Source organism: Cricetulus griseus, chromosome 3 (assembly GCF_003668045.3).
Source record: "Cricetulus griseus strain 17A/GY chromosome 3, alternate assembly CriGri-PICRH-1.0, whole genome shotgun sequence".
NCBI classification, from domain to species: Eukaryota; Metazoa; Chordata; class Mammalia; order Rodentia; family Cricetidae; genus Cricetulus; species Cricetulus griseus.
Genome location: NC_048596.1, coordinates 49,793,402 through 49,821,169, shown reverse-complemented (window position 1 = coordinate 49,821,169; position 27,768 = coordinate 49,793,402). Strand labels below are relative to the sequence as shown.

Sequence of the window (27,768 nt, the reverse complement as noted above, 5' to 3'; positions counted from 1 at the left end):
CTTGAGGCAGAATCGAAGGATTTGGGCTTGTTTGGGAAGCACATTTTCAGACAAATGTAGTTATTTTTAAAACTAGCTGATTTTTGTTTGTTTGTTTTTTGTTTGTTTTTTGAGACAGGGTTTCTCTGTGTAGCTTTGGAGCCTATCCTGGCACTCGCTCTGGAGACCAGGCTGGCCTCGAACTCACAGAGATCCTCCTGCCTCTGCCTCCCGAGTGCTGGGATTAAAGACATGTGCCACCAACGCCCGGCTAAACTAGCTGATGTTTAATGGCAGTGAATTCCTGTTTCTGGGAGTCTTTACACAAAAGCGTGACTAATCTTTCTGGGTGAGGTTAGGCTTGTCCAAGCACTCAGAACAAGGTAAAAATGTGGACCTCCTTTCAGCTTCCTCTCAGTTCTCAGCATCACCATCACTCTGCTCCACGTTTCTCACCCTAAACCTCTTTCTAGCCTGGGCCAGCTGCAAAGGAGGTCAAAATGGAGCCCTCTAGTTCTGTGTACCTGGCTCCACTCTCAACGGCCCGCTGATTTCTTATTTTCCAGGTGAGCCAGGAAGCTGTCCATCCAACCATTTGATAGCCTGTGGTTTCAAAGCAGGCTAATGCCCTTTGGATGGGGAGCACATTAACCCACTAACACAAGCATCCAGACCAACTGGTCGGCTTGGGGAGAGCTGGACTGCCTAGCCTCAGGAGACCCAGTGTCCTGAGTTTGAGTGTCCACGAGTCTCACGATGCAGGCAATACAAATGTATTGGGTTCCACGGAAACCCAAAAACCTTGTTCCTGAAGTGTCATTTCCAAACCAGGCTTTGGTCTAAAGCCCTCAGTCATTCTGTGGAAGGCGACTCCCAAACCCAGGCTGGGGGTGTGGGCCGAGGGTGAAACCCCGCCCTCGGGGTCCCTGATCTTTGCTCCCGCCCCGGCTCCACGCCTCCCAGAGAAGCACCGGCGGGCGCTGCTCCTTTTGTGTGTTTCTTTCCAAGGTGTAAGGACCCCCATCCCCTGTCTGCCCAGGCGGTCTTCCCCCAAATTCCAGCCCTCTTCTCGGCGTTCTCATTTTCCTGCCAACTGGGGGGATTGGATCACTCCTAGGAGGAGGGACAAGGTCGGCAGCCCCTTCCTCGGTGTGGGGGCCTGAGCCCACTGGAGTCCAAGACCGCTGCTGCCAGTCATGTGGGCTGGACTGTTACTCCGTGTTGCCTGCATCGTGATCCTGTTGCTGGGGTCTTCGGCCCGAGGCTACACCGGGAGGAAGGCACCCGGGCATTACTCGGCCGAGAGGTAAGAGCCCTGGCTCCCCTCAGCGGCCCAGCCACCGAGCGCCACAGCGTGGAGCTGGGAGGCACTGGCAGAGGGCAGCCGCGGGACCGGTATCCTCTGGTGTGGACGTACTAGGGGGTCTGGTCAAAGAGCAGTTTGTGCCAGTTGGGTAGCCCTGGCTGGGGGCTGCTCTGGCTAGGGCATAAGATAGGATCCCGGCTCTGGGTGAGTCTGAGTCCTAAGTGAGGACGCTGACCTGGTTGGTGGCTAGGGGACCCCAGCACGTGCCATATGGTCTCCACTGCCTGGCTTTTTTCCTTGGCAGTGTGGGGCCTCCTCCACTTCTGCACCCGTTGCCTTGGGGTTGGAGGTTTTCTCAGTGTCCCTTGCCCTGTGCACTCCGTGGACCTTGGAGCCACCGGTGGCTCAGGGTTATGCTTTGGTTTCTGCGCATGTGTGCACAGGCCGAGGAGGCGGGAGGCGTGTCTTCCGAACCCTGCAATCCTCCCTAAGTGTGTCCCAGTCCTCCATCAACACAGTGGGCTGGTGAGGGAGTGGTGATCCTGTGTGCGTGATGCTCAGAGCAAGGGAACACAGTGTCAGAGGGTAGCCTGGCCCACGGCCACATCTTCCCAGGGGCGCACAGCAGGGCAGCCCTAAAGGAACCCCTGCCAGTTCCTGCAGACTGAATCAACCCAGCGCAGGCTCAGTCTACCTTCTCTCTGGCACCGCCACACGTGAAAAGCTCCTTAGGGCTTTCTTGTAGGCGCTCTGTCCACCTGAGGGTGGAACTCCACCAGCTTCCCCAGGCACCCACCCTACCATTTCCACTTTGATGGCACCTCATGTCCCTTTCAGAGTTCCCTTTGGCTTAGCTGTTTGGCTCTTTTGAAGATCCCAGCTGCGGGACCCTCCTTGGCTGTTGCTATCATCACTCCTATGTGTATGATGTCATTGTCAGTCCCTGGTTTGTCTTCTCTGGTTTTGACTTCTGAGAGGAAAAGGACTTGGGCCCAGGGATAGTCCCCAGCAAACTTTTCTGTACTGTTATGGTCCCCTAAGGTTTCCACATTTGACACAGATCGTTAACTCTAAGAACCAGGAAAACCTGTCTTGTCCTATATATCCTTTGCGTCTGATACAGGGATAGGCATGCTCTGGCTGGTGGGATGGAATTCCCATCAGCTCTGACTATGATTGGATTCATGGTCCTTGCTCCAGTCCATGACTTAAGGCGTCTAGTCCCTGTCAATGTCCCCTCTGCCTGGAATGCCCCCGCTTCCTCCTTTTCATACCACTTTTGTGGTCTTCTTTTGCTTGCAGCAAGGAAGCCGTCATCCAAGAGACCCTCTCCTGGAACCTCTTCAAAGCTCCACAAGCCCTCTTAGGGTCACTGTTATGCTCAGTTCCCATTACCTGGATCTTGTCTGTCCTTTGAAAGTGAGGACATAATCACAGCTTTACTGCCTGCCAGTTTTAGACACTGGCTCCAGATCACCTGAATCTCCAGAGGGTATTCTTGCTTGGACAGACCCTTCTGGGCCCAGCTTTGGGCACCTTGTTGGCACGCTGGGTGATGCCACCCAGACCTTCTGCTTTTTCCTTTTCTGGCCTCCCATTCACCGAGAAGTTATTAGGTATTTTAGATGTTGAAGTGAACAGATAAGGCACCCTTGTCCTCGGGGAGTAAAAAGGATATAGACACTGATGCTTTTATCTGTTCTCTTACACTTTTGTCTGGTCCTGCCCCCAAGAGGAATTGTGGGTCATTTAGATGTCTCCCTCTGCTTTCCCCTGGGGGTTCTAGAGAACCCTGTTAACTAACTTACAGACCAGTGGATGAGCTGGGAGCTTCTGCCACTCTTCATACAGATTGTGGAGAGTGCTTTTTTTCTTGCAGACGTCGTCTGGGCCCCCATGTCTGCCTCTCAGGCTTCGGGAGTGGTTGCTGCCCTGGCTGGGCCCCTTCCATGGGCAGTGGGCATTGTACCCTGCGTAAGTACCCATCCCTGTGATGCAAGCCTTCTCAGCTCCCACCAGGGCTGTGCTTTGTCAGTGCCCAGTCCTCACCTGCATCTTTCCTCTCAGCCCTCTGCTCCTTTGGCTGTGGCAGTGGCATCTGCATCGCCCCCAATGTCTGTTCCTGCCAGGATGGAGAGCAAGGGGCCACTTGCCCAGGTAACAGGGACAATGGCTGATGGGGGACCAACAAAGTAACATGAAGATTCCATTGCTGACATTAGGCACTTGAGATAGGTTCTAGCTTGGCATCTTCAAGACACCCTGTTAGGTAGGCATTTCCATACCTCTCTGAAAAGGCTGAGACGTTTTGGTCTTTCCTGGGTTGCATGATGTATTAGCCACATTTGTTGCAGGTGTGACAAAATAGCTGGCAAAAGCAACTTAAAGGAGTAAAAGTTAATTTGGGCTCATAGTTCAAGGGTCCCGTCTATCAGGGTAGAGAGGGCATGGTGCCAGAGGAGCGAGGCAACTGTTCACATTGCATTTACAGTCAGGACACAGAGAAAGTTGAAAGCTATTGCTCGGCTCAGTTTCTCATTTGTGTTCAGTTTGGCTCCATAGGTTTATGGAGTGTTGCCTTCCACAGTTAGAGTGGGCCTCTCCATCTCAACCCAGTCTAGAATTCCTTCAGAGACATACCTAGAAGTTTCCTCCTATGTGACTCAAGATCCTAAAAAGTTAACCGTCAACATGGCTAGTAAGTGGCAGATGTGGATGTGAAATCTATTGGCCTCCAGACCACCCACCCTGCAGCAGAATTCAGGAGGAGCCTTAGGACATCGGAGAGACCAGACTGTCACCTGCTCTGCTGCTTGTTGACACGTGCTTGCTTCTATGCTGTTTGTTTTAGAAGTCCAAGGATCCTGCGGGGAATATGGTTGTGATCTCACCTGTAACCATGGTGGCTGTCAGGAGGTAGCTCGAGTTTGCCCTGTGGGTTTCCTGATGACTGAGACAGCTGTTGGTATCAGGTGTGCAGGTAAGAGGCTGAGATGGAGAAGGGGAAGATGCAATGGTATCTCCTCCCGGAGCTAGCCGGAGTCCAGCACCTGGAAGAGAGGGGCAGGAAACCTCGCAACCTGAGGGTACTATCCTCCTGTTACTTCACATGTATTCATGGGCAGGAGCAGAGTTGGGATTGAGGTTACAGGTGACCAAATATACTGCTGTCAGGGAGCTTCCAAATATGGGGCAGGAGGATAAGGATAAGGACAGCCCCAATGTGATAGGGGCAGTGACTAAGAAAGTCCAGGGTATGGGCTCACAGAGGAACATGGAGCAGCTGACGTTGAAAACCGAGGGAACTAAAACTTAGTAATTATTTTGTCTAAGCGTTATTTTTTTTTTCTTTACATTTTGGCATGGTTTAAATTTTTTTATTATTATTTTATGTTTATGGGTGTTTTGCCTGCATGTCTATGTACCATGTGTGTGGAGTGCCTGAAGAAGGCATCAGGTCCCTCAGAACTGGAGTCCCAGCTGCCATGTGGGTGCTGGGAACTAAGTCTGTGGGTGCTGGGAACTAAGTCTGTGTCCTCTACAAGAATATGTGCTCTCAAGAGTGGAGGTAGACATTTCTCCAACTCCTATTTGTTTTTTTGATTTTACATCACTGTAGGCAGAATGTGTGTCCTTTACCAGAGATGGTTACTATGACCAATTTCTTGTTAATCTCTTCAGAGGCAAAAGCCTGGTTGGAGGTGTTGGGTTTTTTTTTTTTTTTTTTTTTAATGGTGCATATACATGTGCATATATGTGTGTATACACAGGCATATGGAGGCCAGAATTAACATTAGGTGTCTTCCTCTATTGCCCTCTATGTTATTTTTTGAGTCAGGGTCTCTCACTAAACCTAGAGCTCATTGGTTTGACTGGGCTGTCTCCATGCACAGCATCTCCCAAAGCTGGGGTTACAGCCATGCATTGTTGTGCCCAGCTGTCATATGGATTCTGGGGAACCTGAGCTCAGACCTTTACCAACTGAGCTGTCTCCCTTGTCCCTTTTTGGGGTGTTTTTGTTTGTTTACCTTGAGAGAGCTCAAACTCTGTAGACCAGGCTGGCCTCAAACTCACAGAGATCCACCTGTCTCTGCCTCCCAAGTGCTGGGGTTTAAAGGTGTACACCTCAACACCAGTTGTTTTGAATTTTTTTTTTTTTCGAGACAGGGTTTCTCTGTGTAGCTTTGTAGACCAGGCTGGTCTCGAATTCACAGAGATCCGCCTGCCTCTGCCTCCTGAGTGCTGGGACTAAAGGCGTACGCCACCAATGCCCGCCATGGTTTGAAATTTTAACATTATACTTTACTGCTCTCCCACTGAACAGTAAAGGAATTGAGAACCCATTTGGAAGCATGTCAAAGTAAGTAGAAAGTTAAAAGTGCATGCTTTCTTGAGTGCCACTCAGAGTTCCTACGAAAATGAAGTGTTTTCTCTGTTCCTTTATTGGGGCCTGTACATGCTCTTGTGTGTACACCTGTATATAAGGTTTATGTGTTTTTAAAATTGGGGTTATAGTTCCAGAGTTGTGTTTTGTTTTTTTTTAACTGAATGTTAGCTTAGTATTCAAAGTCCCGTGTGGTAATATCTTGCTTGTACAAATAAAGCCTGTTTGAAGGTCAGAGAATCAGCATTTCCCTCTATATCTGACTTCGGGTTTTTATTATCTAGACCAATTAAGAATTCTGTTTACAGGACTGGGTTTCATTGAGGCATTTTCGCCCCCTTCCCCACTTATCTATGTAAGTGTGTCATGATACGGAGGATGGTGGTGGAAGACGGAGGGTTAGTGCAGTTCCAGAGAGCCCAGCAGATATCTCCATACCCTTCCCCACCCAGGCAGGCCTCTCGATCCCCCCCGATTCTCCTAGCCCCACACTCCTCCAGAACACACCTGCTGTAGCAGGTTATTCCTGAGCGGGCCATACGTATGTCACTCCCCTGGGTCTTGGAGTGTCCCCGTGATGTCCGAGGCAGTTAGTAGCCCCTCTCTGAGTCTCCTGCTCACACCTGGAATTCAGTGCCATCTAGTGTAATGACAGTATTCACTGGGTCCTGCCATTTTGGAGACCTGAAGGTTGCCATATAAGGACTATCAAAATGTTTCTGCCTCGGGTATGCTTTCCCACGATTTAACCTACTGCATGGGTTAAGAGTAGGCCCCAGTTCCTCAGTCCTTTCATCTCCTCTCTATGGGGCTCCCCTCATGGCCTTGGCACTTTCCTCATTAATGTTCCATTTTCCACATAAGACCCCTCGGAAGTGGGGTCATTGTTCCTGGAGTCACAGTCACAGTTAGAACGGGCTGTGTAATGGCTTTTCTTTTCTCAGACATTGACGAGTGTTTAAGCTCATCTTGTGAGGGCCACTGTGTGAACACGGAAGGTGGCTTCGTGTGTGAATGTGGGCCAGGCATGCAGTTGTCTGCTGATCGTCATAGCTGCCAAGGTGAGTGGGCAGAGGTGTCGGGAGTGGTTTCTAGGTGCTGCCAGATACATTCTCCATGCCATAGTCCTCTGAGAAGGATGCTGTGTTGTTCCTGATTTACTGGGGAAAACGAAGGTTCACTCACATCCATTCTGTTTGTAAGAGATGGACTTAGAGTTTGAGTCCAGCATGGTGAATTCTTTTGTTTCTTTGAGATAGAATCTCCCTACCTATCCCTAGCTGTCATGGAACCTACTTGGTAGGCCAGGCTGGCCTTCAGCTGAGATCTGCCAAGTGCTGGGACTATAGCAGTGTTCTGCCATGCTCATGCCCAGTTCATGGTGGACTTGTTCTGAACCAAGTCGATCTAAAATTTTCTGCTTATGACATAGGGAAGGATGAGGATGAAGGAACCATCTCAGGGAGAACAAGGGGCAGATAGTTACACCTAGGGCAGTAGGTACCACTATGGAGTTGGGAGGGATGCAGGCAGTGAGTGGGAGGGGCCTGTGATGGTCTCTGTCACTTAGTGTGTTTGTTGCTTCCTCCAGCCTTGGTGGTAGGCCAGGCTCTGGAGGTATCTGTGCTGTAGGACCCACACACCTTCCAGTCTGGTGGCTTGGAAAAGAAAAAGATTGGGACAAGGCACTAGGGCTGTGGAGACCCAGCAAGAAGATGTCTTCCTCTTGTTTTCTTTTCTGTAGACAGGGTGGTATAGTACAGCCCAGCCTGACTCCCAGCTTGCCACTTTCCTGCCTTCCCCTCCCTAGTCCTGGGATTATAGGCATGCTCCACCACACCTGGCAGGGTGAGATCTTTTACAGTACTCATCTTTTCCAAGAGACTTTGGTTTGCACGAATATGTGAAGATGATTCTCATCCCAGTCTCACACAACAAGGCAGAAGAGACAAAATAACCCCTCGATTCTGAGATATTATTTTCTCTGCATGTGAAATTTCATCAAACCCAAGAATCTTGAGCACTATGTGCGAGCCTCATGCCCTCTCTCTCCTCACCCTCCTCTGCTCACACTAGAGACCCCTGCTTTCCTGATCTGCTTGAGTTGCCCTAATACTGTGCCACTTAAACCACAGGAATTTGTTTTCAGTCCCTGGAGAGCCATAGTCTGACTAGTGTCTGGCTTGAAGAAGATGCTCTTGCTGTGTCCTCACAAGATGGTGAGAGGGAGGGACATGGGTGCTCTGGTCACTCTTCTACCCTTGTGATGTCATCTAACCCTAATTATCTCCCAAAACCCTACCTCCAAAGCACTTGTACCTTGGGAAGTTAGCTTTCAGCATGACTTTTCATGTCTGCCTGCCTCTCTTGGTCACATGTTCTTACGTATGCATATATACGGGCTTCTTACTGCCAAACTCTCATGTGCGGAGTACCAGGAAAAGCACTTTCCATGTGTGTTCCCATTCCATCCTCACAGTTATGAAGTTGATACTGTTTATCTCCTTTTTACTGACAAGAACACAAATAATTTACCCACAGTCACATTGGAGCTGGGGTCTGATCACAGTTGCTTCTCCATTTTCTTTTCCCTGCTCTTAAGGCTTTTCCACATCAGGTTAACAGACTGGGCAGATCTATTGTTTTTTAACTGCTGCTTGGTTCTCTGTGGTGCAAGTGTTCCATAGCTTAGAGTTCTGCTGACTGACAAACAGGCAGGTTATTTCTAGGTTTTTTTTTTTTTTTTTTTTCAGCTTCAAACAATAGCCTGGGTGAGTTTCTATGTAGGAGGCTCTGTGGGGGAAGTTTTTAAAGCTTATGGAAGACTTGTCTTCTATGCAGACAAGAGGGAAAGACATTTGGGGGTAGGCAGAATGAGCCCAAGGGGAAGGGATGAGACACATTTAGAAGATGTGAGCAAATGAGCAAGAGTGAAGGTGAGGGCTGGGGATGTCCACACATAGCTATGTTTGTTTATTTATTTATTTATTTATTTATTTATTTATTATTTTTCTTACATTAAGTGTGCATGTGGAGGTCAGAGAACAACAACTTCTGGGAGTTCCTTCATCATGTGGATCCCAGGGATCTACCTCATCAGGCTTGGAGGGAGGCACCTTTACCTGCTGAGCCATTTCACTGGCCCCCATAGCTATGTGTAATGGTCTCATGAGTGCTGCTTATTGTGGGTGGGAGGCCTAAGGTTTGGAGCAGAGTGGTCCATTGCAGATGGCCTTGGGTGAGGACCTCCTGGGGATTGTTATGGGAAGATGGTTCGTGATTTGGGTGGAACACAGGCAGGGGACTCAGGGAGGCTGTGTCTGCTCTCCCGCCTAGAGCCAAGGTGGTGGCCTGGGCGGGGTGAGATTGTGAGGGTGGAGACCATCATCTGGTAGGGGAGTCTAGAAGTTGGGAAAGATGGCCCCCATGGCCCTGAGTGGGCTGAGGGGCAGGAAAGAGTCTAAGCCCTGTGAGGAAACGGGTACTAGCTTTGTCATCTCCCCTCACAGATACTGATGAGTGCCTGGGAACACCCTGCCAGCAGAGATGTAAGAACAGCATTGGCAGCTATAAGTGCTCCTGCCGCACTGGCTTCCACCTCCATGGCAACCGGCACTCCTGTATAGGTGAGATCTGCGGTCTGTGTGTGGTACACTTAGGCTGCCAATCAGGAAGATGCACAGGTCAGTCTGGAACCTGGGAAGACCAACATTTGGACCTTCCGGTCCTGTAGAACTTCTGCCTAATTAGAGTACTCCCATCCCATGCTTGGTGTCGCTCTGTGTGAAAGATCCCAAGCTGGACTTCCCTGGCCATGTCCTCTTTGATCCTGCTATATTCTCTTCGCTGCTCTACCAGATACACATCAAGGACTCCTCTCTGCTCCCTGGAGTAAACAAACTACTTTATGTTTTGGTTCCTTTGGTTTAGAAGGAGACTCCTGTTTTCTCAGCCTCTTAGAAATTTCCAGAAAGGGATTACCACATTTAGTTCATAGGCCCATGGGCTTGAAAAAGACCTTGTATTAGACAGAGGGTTACATATTTGTTTTGAGCCTGCTTTGAGCAGGGCAGTGAATTTTAAGACAGTGTTTACAAAAGAATGCCAGACTTCAGAAGGTTTGGAAATGAGATTTGCATCAGGGATGAACACTAAATTGTCCTGGGGATGAGATACACACCCACCCACTGGACACGTGAAGCTTCTAAGGCTACTGCTGATGGATGCCAGCCCCATTCCTAGCATTCTGAGTCGAATCTTGTACCCTGGATTGGGGATGGACTCTATAAGAACTCGAGGTGAACTCTGCCAGTCTTTTGGGTTCAGGGATGGGAGGAGGAGAAAGGGATCCATGGCCAAGGTAAGGCAGTGAGGCTCTTCCACAGATGTAAATGAGTGTCGGCGACCCCAGGAGAGGCGAGTCTGTCATCACTCCTGCCATAACACTGTGGGCAGCTTCCTGTGCACCTGTAGACCTGGCTTCAGGCTTCGAGCTGACCGTGTGTCCTGTGAAGGTGAGTACCAGGCCCCCACCCTGACCTCTAGGCGGGGGTCCCAGGATGGACTCTGGAGGCGTCCCAGTCTCAGGAAAACCTGTGTTCCCTTTGTTGCTGTTAAGAAAGGGAGGGCAGGTGAATCTTGGCACTGTCGGACCTCCTTATTACTTGGAATCTTTTCTTGCCCATTTGCTTTCCCTGCCTTCTGCCCCTGTGTCTGTCACGGTGGCCTCAGCAGTTCCCAGACAGTTGCATTATGTTGATTAGGAAACTAGTGGACCAAAATAGGACCCTGTAACCCCACTTCCTTTCCCTGCTGCCTCCCTCAGGAGACCCTGTGCTTCCATTTCAGCTTTCCCGAAGGCTGTTCTAGCCCCATCTGCTATCCTGCAGCCCCGGCAGCACCCAGCTAAGATGTCCCTGCTCCTTCCTGAGGCAGGCCAGCCTGCCTTGTCCCCAGGACACAGCCCTCCTCCAGGGGCCCCAGGATACCCCACTGGAGTCAGAGCAACCCATCAGCCATCTACCACCCTGGCCCTACCAACATTCTTTCCCACACAGTTGCTATCCACCCCAGTACCAAGTTCTTCCCTACTGGGGACCCTCGGACCCCCCTCACTTCTCCAGGGAGAGGCAATGGGGACTCCTTCCTCACCCAGGGGCCCGGAAGGCGCAAGGCTGGGAGCAGGGCTCTCTTCCTGCTGGCACCAGGGAGCCACATATGAATCAGGGAGCCGCTGGAGCCAGCCTGGGTGTTCTCAGTGCTTGTGCCAGGTAGGTGTGAAGTCCCTAGACTGCCCTGGTGCAGTGTCTGGGGTCTGCCCATGGCTGAAACTCCCGCTTGTGTATCCAGGATGGAGAGGTGACCTGTGGGAAAGTGAGGTGTAACGTTACCTGTTCCCATCCGATTCCCCCCAGAGATGGGGGTTGCTGTCCGTCTTGTACTGGTAAGAGCAGAGGGGGAGGGACTCAGCCCTGCTCTTTCTTCCCCTAGCCTCTTGAAGCCCAAAGGCTATTTATTATTCAACCTCCCCCACAATCAGTTCTTGGAGTCACCTGGAAGACCGATTCTGATTAGAGGTTCAGGGTTGGGGCCTGAGAACAGACAAACAGCTGATCTGGAATCTCACTTTGAGAACCACGGGTCCGTGCTGAAGTACTCTTCAAGGAGAACTGTTCATCAGGCCACCCTTCGTGGCGGACCACCTTGCCTGCCTGCCTCCCCGCCTGCCTGCCCTCCTTCCCTAGTTCCTTTCCTTCCTCCTTTGCTTGTTCATTTGTTCCTTCCTTCCACGAGTCCACATTGTTCATTTGTTCCTTCCTTCCACGAGTCCATATCATTCCTTCGTCTCCTTCCCCGTCCCACCTGCTCGACTGGATTGCTCGAGGACAGTCATTTCACTTCCTCCCACAGGCTGGGGCTGGGCCTTAGTGCTTGCCTAGTATGTGTGATGTAGGTCCTGGGTCAATCTGCAGCACCATAAAAACGAAAATTCCCCCCAGGGTTTGGCAAGGAAGTGCCTGTACTGGTTGTCTTAGAGATAATTTCCCTTTTTTTGCTATGTTCCACCTATGTATTGGGACCTGATGGGAAAAAAACTTAGTTCTCTTTGTAACCAAGATTGTGGAAACTTTCAGGTCTCCTGCTGGGTACATAGTGATATTTCCATTTTTGTATTTTTTGTTTTGTTTTGCTTTTTGAGACAGGGTTTCTCTATGCAGCCCTGGCTGTCCTGAAATTCACTCTGTAGACCAGGCTGGCTTTGAACTTAGAAATCTGCCTGCCTCTGCCTCCCAAGTGCTGAGATCAAAGGTGTGTTGTGCATACCACCACCTGCAATATTTCCATTTTATGGTGAAAACAGTTGAGTTGCAGAGAGGCAAGGTGACATGGGCAAGGCCGCTTGGGTCAATGGGGCTAGAATTCTCCATTTGGCACCTTTACCTGTCTTGTGTGATGGAACTGTCAAGACACACTTGAATGTACACTGAGAGCCACCGCAGCTGGTCCTGCATGTGTCTCCTGTGCGTTTCCCAGAGGTCCTAGGACCACTCAGTTCAAGGAAACTGTGTCTGCCGCTGCTGTGGCATCTGGGGTGGTGAGAGGAGGATCCAGAAGGATTATGCCTGGCAAAGTAGAAACCTCAGGTCTCCTCCTCTCTGAGGAGGCTGATGTCCCCAGCTCTTGTTTGTCTTTCTAAGGCTGCTTTCACAGTGGTGCCATCCGAGAAGAAGGGGATGTGTTTTCACCTCCCGAGGAGAACTGCACTGTGTGTGTCTGCCTGGTAAGCAACCAGAAATCCCCACTGGGTGTTTCCTCAACCTTTGGGTGTTGTCAAGGAGGGGAACAGACCTGATGTTGAAGGGAGCTCGATTCAGGGCTTTGGATCTAAACTGAGCTTAAGAGGGTCATAGAAGCATCCAAGCTCCGCCTGAGGCATCTGCTGTGCATGAGAAAGCCAGGGCAGAGCAGGGTCCATCTGTTTGGGAAGGGGAGGATGGAACTCTTTCAGGAACTTCACCAGGGAAGTTTTCTCCAGGTAGAATATTTACTGCCACAACAAAGGTGTTGGAGAGAGAGCAGCCTCATTAAGCCTCATGGCCTTCTTTTTTTTTGGGGGGGGGTTTGAGACAGGGTTTCTCTGTGGCTTTGGAGCCTGTCCTGGAACTCGCTTTGTAGACCAGGCTGGCCTTGAACTCACAGAGATCTGCCTGTCTCTGCCTCCCAAGTGCTGGGACTAAAGGTGTGCACCACCACCACCCGGCTCTCCCTGACCTTCTTGACAGTATTTTTGTTTCTGGCGAGTTAACTCCTCAGAGTAATCATAAGCATTTACTGTACCTTCAGGCGCAGGCTTGGTGCCCTTCCTCTGTTCCCTAATCAGAGGCTCCCAGCAAAGTGCAGTGTGGGTGATGCTGTCTCTGATTACAGATTCAAAGATGGAGGCTGGGTGCTGCTTTTTGAACTGAGGTCTGTTACAGGCTTTGTGTACCAATCCTTGCTGCCACCCTCTGTTAATCTTTTTGCTTTTCTTTTTCTTTTTTTCTTTTTTGGCTTTTCAAACAGAGTTTCTCTGTGTAGCTTTGTAGACCAGGCTGGCCTCAAACTCACTGAGATCCACCTGCCTCTGCCTCCTGAGTGCTGGGATTAAAGGTGTGCACCACCACCTGGCTCACTCTCTGTTCATCTTTAAACACAGCTCCTGGGCTGGCCACAATGGTGGGTTGGGGTGGTGGATGGTCAGGGACACAGAGAATGCCAGTAGCATTCATCAAACTCTTCCTGTGTGCTAAGCATGCAGAGAATAGGAACTCGTGTGCATTCTCCCATTTTTATGTAGTGGGATGGGTGCTGAATCCACCCATGTTTAAAGCTCCTTTGCCTAAAATCTTGTTAGTGGAGGCATATGTAGTAGGCTTTCTTTGGGGCTACCAACCAACTCCGAAATTAGATTTATTATTAGTTGTGAATGCTCGGCCTTAGCTTAGGTTAGATTCTTGTAAGCTCTTATATCTTAAATTAACCTGTTACTTTTCATCTATGTTTTGCGTTGGGGCTTTTTACCTTTCTTTCGTCCTGCATGTCCTTTTCCATGTCTTGCTGGATGGTGACTGCCTGGCTGGCCGCGAGTGTCTCCCTCTCTTTTCCTCTTGGTCTCTCTTCCCTCATTCTCCCTCTGCCCAAATTCCTCCTCCTATACTGTCTGCCCACCTGCCCTGCCTATTCCTCTTCTGCTTAGCTTTTGGTCATTTGGCTTTTTATTAGACCAATGTGCCTTACTTAGGCAGGCAAGGTGAAACAGCAACACATCTTTTATAGTTAAACAAATGCAGCATAAACAAATGTAATACATCTTTACATAGTTAAAGTAATATTCCACAGCATAAACAAATGTAACACATCTTTACATAGTTAAAGTAATATTCCACAGCATAAACAAATGTAACACTTCTTTACATAGTTAATGTTCCACAACATGCATAGGCAATGGAACTCAGGTCTAGATGATCCTAGTGCTGGAGACTTTTTAAATTTTAACTTCAAAATTGTTTTTAAAGATGTATTTTGTGCCAGGTGTGGTGGCATGTCTTTAATCCTAGGGCTTGAGATGCATAGGCAGGAGGATCTCTGTAAGTTTGAGGCCAGCATGGTCTACAGAGTGAGTTCCAGGACAGGATAACTTGGGACACATAGTGAGACTCTCTTTCTCAAAAAAAAAAAAAAAGTACTTTGTTATTTGACTTTTTAATTATTTATTTAAGAAGATTTATTTATGGGCTGGAGAGATGGCTCAGTGCTTAAGAGCACTACCTGCTCTTCCAGAGGACCAGGGTTCAATTCCCAGCACCCACATGGCAGCTCACAACTGTCTGTAACTCCAGTTCCAGAGGATCTGGCATCCTCACACAGACATACATGCAGGCAAAAAACCCGAAAGGATTTATTTATATATTTTCCTGCATGAGTGTTTTGGTTGCATGTGTGTCTATGCACCACTGTGTGCCTGGTGCCCTCGGAGGCCAGAAGACAGAGTGTCAGATCTCCTGGGACTGGAGTTACAGATGGTTGTGAGATGCCCTAGGGGTGCTGGGAATTGAACCTGGTTCTTCTTCAGGAGTGAGAAGTGCTCTCAACCACTGATCCTTTTCCCAAACCTCTATCGTTATTGTATGTGTTTGTGTGCAGAGTGCTTGAAGGGGCCAGAATAAGGTGTCAGATCTCTTAGAGCTAGAGTTAAGGACTTTTGTGAGCTGCCTGATGTGGGTTCTGGGAACCAAACTCTTGTTCCTTCAAAGAATAGGAAGTGTTTTCAAACACAGAGCTGTTTCTCCACCTCCTAACCTGAAATATCTATCTATCTATCTATCTATCTATCTATCTATCTATCTATCTATCTATCTATCTATCTATCTATCTGGAAAAAAAAAGTCTCAAGTAGCCCTGGATGGCCAAAAACTTGCAATGTAGACCAGGCTGGCCTCAAACTCACAGAGACCTGCCTGCTTCTGCCTCCTAAGTGCTGGGATTAAAGGTGTAGTTGGCAGAGAACCTGATCCCACTCCTGTCCCCACCACCATCTTTTGCCTCCTCAGGCTGGAAATGTGTCTTGTATCTCCCCGGAGTGTCCCCCTGGTCCCTGCAAGACTCCCCCACAGTCAGATTGCTGTAGTTGTGCCCCAGGTAGGTGATGCTTGGGAATTTTTGTTGTTTGGGTGTCGGGGAGGAGAGACCTACTCCTGCTTTAAAAGGGCAGGTCAAATGATGTAAGTCATTTTTAGTGAGTGTCTCCTGTGTGCGCCTTGGCCAGATTATGCTCAATAGCTTGACCTTCCCCTGTCCCTAGGACACATCTTGAGTGTAGGCAGAAGGGGCTATGAGCCCATTCTTGCTACTAGTCTGCCCCTGGGTATGGCAGAATATCTTTTAACCCACTGTGACATAAGATCATGGTTTCCGATGACTTAGGAAAAACAACAACAAAACTCCAGGACTTTCAGGTAACCAAGATAAGCAGGCCCTATATGGATGAGGCCGCTGTAGGGTGAAGCTCCCAGACCCTTGACTCTTAGCACTCACCCCCATAGTACAGTTACTCACTAAGCCTGCTGTCTTGTGACACCTCTCTGTCTAGCAGAACCTTAATCTCTCTTGTCTTTGGACCCCTCTGCATGGGGTCTGCCTGTTTGCTATTAGTGACATTCATAACTGCCCTTAAAAAGCTCTCACTTGAAGGACGACTTGTCTTAACATCCTCCCTTGAAGGACAGCCTGTCCTAACATGTCCTCACCCCACCCCCTCGCCTTCCAACTCCCATCTACTTTATCTACTTTCTTCCTTCTCCATTTCCAAGTTAAGTCTAACAATGACCTCATCAACAGGAGGGGATGTTCCCTACCAGCATGTGCCCTGTGCTGTGTGGGGCACCTGCCCTCTCTTGGTCTATTGAGTCCTTGAGTTGTCACAGTGAGGGGAATCCTGCTCACTGCTCCCTTTTAATGAAAAAGCAGATTCAAAGAGGTCAAGTCACTGTCTAGAGACACCCAACAGTTAGGGATGGAACTGAACTGCAATTCAAATTGGCCTGATTTCAGAGCTGGCACACTTTTTTTTTTTTTTTTTTTTTTGAGACAGGGTTTCCCTATGTGGCTTTGGAGCCTGTCCTGGAATTCACTCTGTAGACCAGGCTGGCCTCAAACTCACAGAAATCTGCCTGCTTCTTCCTCCCAAGTGTTGGGACTAAAAATGTGCGCCACTAACGCCTGGCTGCTGGCATAATTTTAAGATATCTTGGGCCAGTGGAATGACTAAGCTGGTAAAGGTGCCTAATAGTCTAAGTTTGATTCTGGGAATCCACCTGGTAGGAGGGAATGGACTTCTGCAAGTTGACCTCTCATGGCTACACCATGCCCCTCCCCCAATAAATAAATGTAATTAATATTTAAGTTTCTTTTTTTTCACAGTACTAGAGATTGAACCCAGGGATCTGTGTAAGCTAGGCGAGCACTTTATATCACTAAGCTACATCCCCAGCCCATTTTATACTCTTTACTTTGAGACAGGATCTTAAGTTGCCTAAGCTGGCTATGACTCGCTAACCCAGTCAGGCCTTGAGCTGTCCACTCTTCTAGCTGCTCATCGAGGAAAGCCCTGAGCCCTTCTACCTTTGTCTCTTGTAGGAAGATGCTATTTCCATGGTCAGTGGTATACGGATGGGACTGTGTTCAGTGGAGGCGGTGATGACTGTACCACCTGTGTCTGCCAGGTAGCGTGTGAGGTTCCTGCACCTGCTGACGCCCGGTGGATGATGGGAAGGAAGTTGGATGGGAAGCATAGGAATTTACCCAAGATGCTTTGCCATGGAAGAGATAAGCAGCTGTGCATTGAAAGAGAGAGACTGGGGTCCCTGTAGGAGTCTCTCATGTCTTACAGTGGTCTCCATGAAGTCAGTCTTCTTCAGTTCTGTATTGGTAGAACACTTACTGTGATCTGGGGACACACCCTCAACCCAGAAGAGCACCAGCCCCCTCTGATTGGCAGCCTACAGCCTAGGTGGGCATGGCTTGGCACAGGGTCTTCAAATCCTCTATGGAGTAGAGTAGATTAGGGGGAGGGATTGGAGGGTGGTAGGAGGAAATCTCTATGAAAGTAGGGTTAAGAGGGAGGATGGGAGATGGTAGAGACCCAGCAGGGCAGGGGGACACCACAGGACCTTCTTGCATCTCCCCTAAAGGACTCACCCTTCTCTGTTCCTGTCCCCCTGGATGTTTCTTTGTCACTTTTACTTGAAGGTCTGGAGGACGGCTGCTCACCAGAGGCCCAGGTTTGGGGAGCCACCCTCACTGATGCACACACACTCTTGCCTCTCTTCCAGAACGGGGAGGTAGAGTGCTCCTTCACACCATGTCCAGAACTGGAGTGCCCTCGAGAGGAGTGGTGGCTGCGTCCAGGACAGTGCTGTTTTACCTGCCGGGAGCCCACACCCACCACAGGTGAGGATCAGCTGTGCAGCCCCCAATACAGAAGGGAGGCTGGGCTTCTCTCACTTAGACTGATAATGTGTGTGTTAGTGGTATGAAGTGTTTTCTAAAGGGTTGTGTGTGAGCTGTGGCTATGTGAGTGTGCTTGTATGTGTTTGTCTGTCTGTTATGTTTATGTAAAAGTTTGCACAAGTGTTAGGCAAACACATGTGGTTTGTCTGTGAGCATGGAGTTTCATCTTTAGAAGGGTGGTGCTGTAGTTCTGGAGAACATTCCTGCCAACTCTGTTTTTTGTTTGTTTGTTTTGGAAGTGTTGTGGGTCCATTGAGTGAGTGTGCCTTACCACTGAGCTACACCCCACCCCCACCCCTGTTCTCTGACAAGTGTCTTTTCCCTTTGCTACCTCTCCTGCCAGGCTGCTCTCTAGATGACAACGGGGTTGAGTTTCCGATTGGACAGATCTGGTCACCTGGTGATCCCTGTGAGTTATGCATCTGCCAGGTGAATGACAACCTGCTCGCCTTCAGCTGCTTTACCCGGCTGTCCCATTTGCCTCCCTGACAGGAGACCCCTGCTCCTCCAGAGGCAGGGCCACTGCCAGCCTGGCCTCAGGCACCCTCCTAGGCAAGGTTGGGGTGATTGAGGGCAGTAGAGCTTAGTGGCTGCCTTAGATACTGTGGGTGACCCTGCTCTGGCAGGGAGCTGCTGCCTTGAGGGTCTGCCTCAGGGGCCTCAGGAGGCCTCAGAGAGGACAGCCTGGGGTGTGGCTAGCTCAGGGAGCTAGGGTGCCATTTCTGTGACATGTGGTGTTTCATCTTGACCTGCGTCTTGTCATAGCTGAGTAAGTGTGTGTGTCTGAAAGCCAAACATAGCTGTTTATGAAGAAACTGCAAAATGCTTCCTTTTCCACTCTGCTTTGGCTTCCTGAGGGCTTTATTCCTCCAAATAAAGCAGGGAGGGGTATCATTAGGGAGTCCCTGTCAGTCATGTAGGATTTCCTGGCACCACATCTTAATCTCAAGATGATTGTTTAGGCTGCTTCGTGAGAAGCCAGCTGGAGCATGTGTGCTGCAGTGAGAAGGGAGAGTAAAAGCCTCTCTCTGCTGAGGCTCTCCTTCATGACTGATCGTGGCACTCATTTTACAAGATAGTAAAATAAAAGGCCATAAATGTTCAAATTCTTAAGAGGAGAGGGGAGAGAGAAAAGGAAGAATCCTCATATGGCATTTTGGTCTTCTGAAATAGGCATTTCCGGTGGAATAGTTTTCTATAAAAATAGGATTTTATTGTTCTCTATAGGTTTGGGGTGAGCCAGGGTTCCAGGGAAATGCTGAGAAGAATGTGGAGGGGGCGATGGTATGACCTTAGCTGCTGCTGAGGGATAGGCTAGGAAGCAGGCTAGGAAGCAGAGGGGACAAGTCCTAGCTCTGACTTCCCCATCTTGAGATAGGTGAAACTTTCCTGAAGGTTCTTATCACCTGTGCTAAGCAGCTGGTCTTCATTGGCATGAGGGGTGGTGTGGGGTGGGGAGGACCTGCCATTCCCCAGCCTCATCCAGGCATCCTTGAAGGCAAGCCACAGGCAGTGGGTGGCATTGCCTTTCCTTTGGTGTGGGGGAAGCTAGCCCTGCTGTCTCAAGTCTTGGTGAAGTTCCTTCTTCCTCTAGGCAAATGGCTCTGTGAGCTGCAAGAGGACAGACTGCGTGGACTCTTGCCCTCACCCCATCCGGATCCCTGGACAGTGCTGTCCCGACTGTTCAGCAGGTAACTCAGGCTAGGCCTTACCTCATCCTCTTCAGCAATTCTCAGGGCTCCTGGAGTCCCTGCCTGCCTCGCCTCAGGCCCCTCCTCACTGAGTACCTCTGGATCCTCATCTCCCTCACTCTCCCAGCAGCCTGCACAGCACCCACAGCTCAGAGAAGTCAAGAGGCTTGCCTGAGGCAAGGCCTCCATGCTGGGCCCACATATGCAAACTCAGATCTTACAATCCTCTTGGGGTGATGTAGGAACCAGACCTGGAGAACTGGGCCAGTGAGAGCAAACACAAAATAGACTAGATTGTTTTCCACAGTAATTTGACCTTTTCCACTATTTCAAAATTAAATTTGTCATAGAAAAGCAATAAAGCCAGAATACATTTAAAAAGGCCCATTTATAACTGTCAGCCCTGTGGTTATGTCTTTCTAGTTTCTGTTTGTGACGTGAATACCTTTTGATAGATGTGTGTTATGGGTGTTTTGTTCTTAAAAAATCTCTCCCCAAGGGTGGGGCTTGTTGGCACATGCCTGTAATCCCAGCACTTGGGAGAGAGGCAGGAGGATAAAGCCTGGGCTAGAGGAGCAAGACTCAATCTCAAAAAATAAGATAAAAATAAAATGAGTCATATTATGTTGAAAGGTAAAGTTCAGTGGGAGAGTGTTTGCTTAGAATACATGAAATTCTAGGCTTCATTCCTTACTCCAAGTGTAGATAAGCAACAACAAAACAGATGAAATAAAAATTAAAATATTTTCCTACTGTCTCAACTGCTTTTATTATATAGATGCAATTATATATATTGTACTTATATATTAAGTATATACTTATACTGTATCTATGTAACATCTTATATAAATATATATATGTAATTTTATGTTACATATAAATATGTATAATTACACACACACACACACATATATGTATATTACACTTTTTTTTCTTTTGAGTCAGGTCTCACTATGTAACCTAACTTGACCTAGAATTTGCTTTTTAGCCCAGGCTGTTCTGGAATTCCATGCTCCTGCCTCAGCTCCTGAATATTGGGATTCACAGACTTGTGCTGTGTGTGCTTTTGTATATGTGAACAATTTCATCCAAGTGGCCTCATTCATGTGGAGTCTTGGGAGACATCAGGAATGGGGTGTAAGGGGGGACTGGTCTGGACAGGTGGGGCTTTTGTTGGTTGACTCTGGAGAGGGACAGAAACCTGTGTGTCTCCAGGACCACCTTGAGCCTCATGGGTCATCTGCCTGTCCCACCCCAAGTTCCCCAGTGACACCCCACCCCTGTTATGAAGACACTGAAGCAAGACTCTGTAATGTCCTCCTTACTTAATCCAGCCATAGAAAGCAGCCAGCACCCATTCCAAAGATGCTTATCGATTGCCTAATCTCTGGGGAGGTGCTGGGCCTGACTCTTGTTATCTAGATAAACTTCCAACCTTTACCCTGGCCAGGCACCTGGCCACTACCAGCCACCCTTCTGGCTGATGCTCACCACGTGCTCTGTTTGGCAGGCTGCACCTACACAGGCAGAATCTTCTACAACAATGAGACCTTCCCATCAGTGCTCGACCCCTGTCTGAGCTGCATCTGCCTGGTATGCACCACCCAACCAGACCTCAATCCCCAGCAACAGCTCCTGAACCCCGGAGAAGCTCACTGCTGGTCCTGGTGAAAGCCATCTTCCCGCAGCCTGTCTAGCATGATCTTTAGCCAGGGTCAGGGAATCATTTGAAAACTCTGGCTGGTCTAGTATGTCTGCTTCTGGGTTGCTGAACTCAGTGAATCTCATCATTTCTGGATGAGAGAACCAGGTTGCAGAGACCAAGTCATTTGCTCATGGTTTCATGACTAGTTGAAGGGCTGGGCACTGAACCTTACTTAGTATACACACTCCTGGGTCACACTTACACCCCAGAGCCAGCCCACTGCTCAGTCTAAAAAGCGTGTTAGGTTAGTGCATACTGAATTTTCATGTTTGGAAAATGAAGGACAGATGTCCCGTTGCTTATCATGCTGATAAGTTAATGCTTGGCTAGAGCTGCTGGGTACAGTGTCAGTGTGTCTGTTGGCTGTCAGTCAGCCTCAGTCCTGGTTATGTATGAAAAGGGACAAAGTCAACACATGGATTGAGAAATGCAGGGTAAATGTCTCTGAGTAACCCGTTGTCCACTGTCCCTGTATATTCTCTGTCACATGCTTTGGGAAATGTTGCTTCTTGGTCTTTTCTCTGAGTTTCTTTGTTTTTGTTACGATGCTGCGGGTGGAACCTAGAGCAAACATTTTTTTACCACTGAACCACATCCCAGCTCTCTTCCTTGTTTTTTGCTGCTGAGCTTTCCTGGATAATTCTGCATTTTCCAATGGGTCACTATTGTCAGGTGACCTCATGGATGAAATCAGGCCTTGTTCTTGAGAAGTCAGAAAGGACCCTAGATGAGAAAATGTCACCCCTCAACCGTTCTCCCACCATGGATGGCCAATGTACTGCCTAGATGGGTCCACCTTGCTGGGAGCCTGGGCTTTCCCTAGTGTGTCGTACCAGCTGTCTCTAGTAAGGGGCCATGTGTGTTCTGTATCCTACAGCTGGGTTCGGTGGCCTGTTCACCTGTGGACTGTCCCATCACCTGTACCTACCCCTTCCACCCGGATGGCGAGTGCTGCCCTGTGTGCCACGGTGAGTGGAAAAAGCCACCCACACCAAGTCTCCCAGGTGTCCTGGATCTCATCATCCTGTCTCCTCTGACTCTGCAGACTGTAACTTTGAAGGAAGAAAGGTTGTGAATGGTCAGGTGTTCACCTTGGATGATGAGCCCTGTACCCGGTGCATCTGCCAGGTGAGTTGGCCAACAAGGCCTGCATGCCACACATGGGGCCCCAAGCTAATCTGCCCATCCCGCTGTTCACTTTTATCTTTGCCTCTGGCCACCTATCCCTCTTTGGAAGTCCAGATGAAGGTGTCTTGTCATGGTTGGCATTCATACCTGTCACCCAGACCAGGGCGCAGGCATTTCAGCTTCTATCCAACACTTTTCTGTGTGTCTCACTGTTGGCACAAGAGTCCCTGGAGAGCTCTGCTACAGGTAGGCAAGATACTCTGGGATTCCTCATGGTGTCTTTCTGCTTCTTCAGCTGGGAGAGGTGAGCTGCGAAAAGGTCCCTTGCCAGCCAGTCTGTACTGATCCTTCCTGCCCAGGTAAGCAGGCCCTGAGCCTGAGCTTTCCCCACCACCTTCCACTGCAAAGCTTCCCAGAGACATAGGCCTTAAAAAGGAATGCAAGGGGACCCAGGCCCAGACATCATGATCTGCTCAAGGTCAGATGGCTAAGGCAGGCTGCCGCTTTGGGCTGTTTATTATGAAATACCAAATGCCACATGTGTTGTGTTGTCTGATGCCCCTCCCACCTTTGTTTACCTGTGTATGGTGTTATGGGTCAAGTTCAGACTCCTCTGCAGGCGAGGCTAGTGTTGCACCTTCAACTGTCCCCAGCCCAGCCCCACCCATTCCTCGCCACCCCCCCCCCCTTTTTGTGTTGTGTGTGTGTTTTGAGAAAGGGTTTCTTTATGTAGCTTTGGAGCCTATCCTGGCACTCGCTCTGGAGACCAGGCTGGCCTCGAACTCACAGAGATCTACCTGCCTCTGCCTCCCGAGTGCTGGGAATAAAGGCGTGCGACACCAACGCCTGGCTATCCTCACCCCTTTTTGAGACAGGAGTTTTATGTTGCCCAGGCTGGCCTGAAATTCTTGGATTTAAGGAATCCTCCTGCTTCAGCTTTGTGAGTGCTGACACTGCGGTCATGGCCACCAGACCCGGCTAATCCATGTGGCTGTTGATGGCATAGTTACAAAAGGGGCAAAGTGCTCCGTTGTATAGCTCTGAAGTATTGATGTGGACCACAGCTGGCCTCTTAAGGAAGGTCCCCTTATCTGTGAGAGGTACTCTGTGGGACTTCAAATGATGTCTGAAACTGTGGATGAACTAAACCCTACTGGGGAGCACTGTCAAACTAACAACAGAGAAGTTCCTAAGTGACTGACTGACCGGTAGCACACACGGTATGGATACTCTGAACAAAGTGTGAGTCACAGCCCGGGCAAGGCAGGGTAAGATGATATAGACCATCATACTACTCAAAAGACACACAATCTTAAAATGTGTGAGTTCTTTATTTCTGAACATTTCTGTTTGCTATTTAAGGACAGCAATTGATCACGATAACTGAGGTGTCAGAAAACAAAACTTCGGATGAGGGGCATTACCATATTCTCTTGAGCTGGTTTTCCTACCTCCTATCTTCCCAGTTCATTGAGCTCCCTCTCTCGCGCCCTCCTTCCCTCTTTCTATACCTATTGCTCTGGGCCTCCTTCCCTCTCTCCGTGTCTCCTTTCCTTCCCTCCATACACCTGTAATGTACCTCCTGTGGAAAATACTGGGTCAATTTTTTATTCAAATCTTGTGGGCTGTATTGGGACTGTGTGGTTGATAGTGGGGGCAACTGAGTCAGAGAATGTCAGGAGTAGATTGGGGTCTCTCACAACACGTTACCATAACCTGGTCCTGAAGGAGCTTAGAGGAAGCGCAATGATGCAGATGGCTCCCATAGTCTCCAAAACTGTTTAGAATTTTAATTTTTCCGGTTTACTCTACGCATACTGTGTCGTCTTTCCATATTTTCCACTTCTAGGAAGATGGTGGACTTTTTCCCACTGTCTTGTGAATGACATTGCTTGCTGGGAAATGTCTGTTTCAAGTCTTTGGCCTCCCAAAAGGCACGCCAGGATGTGGTCTGCTCCAGGGCTGGGAACAGTGCTAGGGACCACTGGGGACTCAGAGGACCACACTTCCTTTTATCTACCACATGCTCCTCTAAACTTGATATGTATCGTGTCCTCAGCTTCTCAGAAACACTGTAGCCGGCACACCAGTCAGCCACTGAGCGTCTCCTGTAACAGCCGTTGAGCAACTCAACAGAAATGCCTGGGCTCAAGGGCCTGGCCTTATCTCTCTTTTCCAGATGGGGTTGTAGAGCCTGGTGGAAGAAAGTTTCTAATTGGAGGTACTCTACTCTCTCTCCCTTGTTCTCTCCTTATCCTTTGTTCTCTGGCATTCCTCCATGTGAGAGAACTTAAGACCCAAAGAGGAGACAAGCTGAGACAACTTCTCAGGACACACTGTCAGCTCTGCTCACCACACCCTGTAAAAGGAGTGCCACCATTTCACTGAAAGAGAATGGGAACTGCTTCCATTTGAGGTCTTAAAAATAGCACAAGAGACCAGTGGAATGGCTCAGCAAGTAAAGGCAGCACTTGCCTTAAAGCCTGATTGATGATCCAAATTTGGTCCACATAACACACATGGTAGAAGGAGAAAACAGACTCTTTGAAGTTGTCCTCTGACTTCCACGTGTGTGCTGTGACCCGTGTGAGCAAGTGCTCGTACACACACACACACAGTAATAAAAACAATGATTTCCTTCAGACACAATTTATACACCACCCAGTTCACACATTTAAAGCATATGACTTAATAATTTTCAGTTATGTGCATTGCCCTCTAGAGGACTTTTTCAGTATACCAATGAGCACAGCAGCATCTGCCGCCCCTCAGTGGAACCTTTCTTAAGTTGAACCTTTGCTTGTCACTGGCTATTTTATTTTTGCTTAGCTTCCTTTCCTTCTATGAATCACACCCTTACAGTGAGAGAGGTGGTAGGTTGAGATTGTTATTCATTTACTCATGCATTCATTCATTCATTCATTCATTCAGTGCTTGGGGGGGGTTGAATCTAGTTCACTGCACTTGTCTAGTGTGCATGAAGCCCTGGTTCAATTCCCAGCACCACATAAATAAGGTATGGTGGTGCATGCCTGTAGTCCTAAGGCAGGAGGATCAAAAGTTCAAGTTTGCTGGGCCAGGTGGTACAAACCTTTAATTCCAGAAGGCAGGCAGATCTCCGTGAGTTCAAGGCCAGCCTGATCTACACACTAAGTTCCAGGACAGACAAGGCTACACAGAGAGTTCCTGTCTCAAAAAAAAAAAAAAAAAAAGTCATCCTTTGCTGTCTAGTGAGTTTGAGGCTAGCCTAAGCCATATGGAATGCTGTTTCAAATTTTAAAAGATGGTTTGTATAATTTTGGATAGCTTTAGGCTCATAGCAAAACTGAGTGGAACACAGAGCATTCCTGTATCCTCTGGATCCACAAATCCATCTTCCCCACTGGCAACACCCCGCAGCAGAGTGATTTACATCTGCTGTCATTGGTGCACCCAAACTGCCTTGTCATGACACCCACAGTCCATAGCTAACATGAGGGTGTAGGCTAAGACATCTTATGCAGTCCTGCATCTGGTCCTCAGTCTGTTGGGATGCCCATTTTGCAAATGGAAAAACTGAGTGCCAGCATTAGACTCTCTCATTGCTTATCCTTTGATCTCTGGCACTCCTCCATGTAGGAAAGACCCAAAGAGGAGACAAACTGAGTTATGAGCTTTCCAAAAGTTCCTGGGAGGGCTGCTTTAGTGAATTGCCCTCTTCCATTCATGGCTTCTTTTCAACCTTCTATCTATGGAGGTTGGAGGCAGCCCACTATGGCCCTCACCAGGTGTGCTGAATCCCCTGTGAAGATGGTGTAGGGTGTCTATCCCCAGAATGGTTTATGCCAACTAGACCCTGTTTCCCCGCCTCTGTCTAGATTCCCTCTTTCCTCCAAAAGAAAGGCAGCAACCCTCCCCTCATGGAGACCTTGGCAAAGCTGCTCAGAGCCTGCGTGGAGACACTGAAGTCCCTGCCAACTGTAGCTCCTGCCCAGGGCCCCCATCAGCGTCACCTGCAAGGCCCATGTTCCAGCTCCTGCAGTTACTTTTGAGAACAAACCTGTCTGGTGTGCCCACTGCACTCCCAGGCCCACCAGTAGCCCACACCTCATCCTCACCCCCATTGGAGCCAGAGGGCACATTTCTAGGGGAACCTGGAGCCTCCCAGCCTTCTGAGCCCTCAGCAGGGGCTTCGGTCTCTCCTGGATCCTCCACTCTACCTCCAGCCTTTCGGGGGACTCCTTGGTCACCTGTCACTCCAGACAGCTTTCCCTCAACCTTTGGGGCAGCATTCCAGTGGCCTCTGTCTGCAGAAGCACCTTCAACAACTGGTCCGGACCTCTCAGAGACCCTCACCACCCCCTTGAAGCTTCAAAGACTCTCTGCAGCTGTCCTGGACACCCCTGACCCTGTTCCCCAACAGCCCACAACAGAGATCTCAAAGAAGGAAGAGTCTGCCATCTGAGTGGATCACCGTGCCTGGGACACACCAGACAGGGCTCTCTGCCAGTGGCCTAGTGGGTGGGTGTGACCCAGTAAGGTCTCAGAGAAGACCTTATTAGACTAAGATGGTCTATCTGTAAATCAAGGAGAGAGGCAGTAGAAGAAATAGCCCAAACATCCTTCACTTTGGACTTTCAGCCTCCAGAGTTGTGACAATGTATGTTTCTGTTAAGCCCCCATCCTTGACTGTGGTATTGGTTACAGTGGCCCTGATTACTAAGCAGTGTTCACACTCTTGCTTGGGCAGATCCATGCCTAGTGCAATCCTGTCACTGCACATTCATGACACTGATGTCACATAACATCCATCCTAGAAATTTGTTGGGGGGTGCCTGTTGTCTCTGTCATTATGCTTTGTTTTCAACACTGATTTCATGTAAAGTTCATTTCAAGATGTGTTCAGAACATGTGTTATGTCCCCATTCCTATTTTAAACACTAAGCTGCTAAATCTCTCCCATAAGTTTACAGTCCAAGAAAGGGGCAACTGCTCAAAAGATAAGTGCACTTTAGAGTGAAATGGGGGTGTCGGAGGCCACTGGAGGGAGACACACACACACACACACACACACACCGGTAAGAGAGGACCAGAGCTTGCTCCCTACTGTTTTCAATGTAGCCCATACTCCCCATTTTTAGTGGTGAGCAGCAGATGCCTTCCCATTTCTGATTCTCTGCTTTTAGAATCTAGGTGGGGATGGGGGTGGGGGGGTTGGAGGTTGCTTCCAACTTCTCCTGTTATATGTAGATTCCCTGGGAAAATCATTACATTCAACAGATAATTTATAGCTAATAGATAAATATATTTGTCACGGTGGTATTAATAGGTCCAAAGGTAGAGAGGTCAAGGGTTTTGTGTTGCTAAGTAACCACTCAAGCAGAAAGAATGGGTAAGACTGCTAGAGTGGCGTTTGCATGAGGGTTTGTGTGTGACACCCTCCACGGAAGCAGGCATTGGTGCTCAGTTGATCCATACCAGTGGCTGTTTCTATGAAAAACAATTCAATCCAGAAATAATTTAGCAAAGGTAAGGTCTCCTTTCTATT

General features: G+C 48.9%; 1 protein-coding gene across 1 annotated transcript; it reads left to right on the top strand.

The window, feature by feature from the left end:
* Positions 1-1,175: 1,175 nt before the first annotated feature.
* Vwce (von Willebrand factor C and EGF domains) lies at positions 1,176-26,917 on the top strand. Its single transcript, XM_027406687.2, has 20 exons — positions 1,176-1,285; positions 3,165-3,259; positions 3,353-3,442; positions 4,137-4,265; positions 6,614-6,730; positions 9,179-9,295; positions 10,055-10,183; positions 10,518-10,939; positions 11,019-11,112; positions 12,368-12,450; positions 15,260-15,347; positions 16,845-16,930; positions 17,540-17,657; positions 18,061-18,146; positions 19,312-19,408; positions 20,919-21,001; positions 21,991-22,081; positions 22,159-22,241; positions 22,537-22,600; positions 26,099-26,917. The coding sequence occupies exons 1-20, from the start codon at positions 1,176-1,178 to the stop codon at positions 26,683-26,685; spliced, it is 2,769 nt and encodes a 922-aa protein (XP_027262488.1). The 3' UTR covers positions 26,686-26,917.
* Positions 26,918-27,768: the final 851 nt, after the last annotated feature.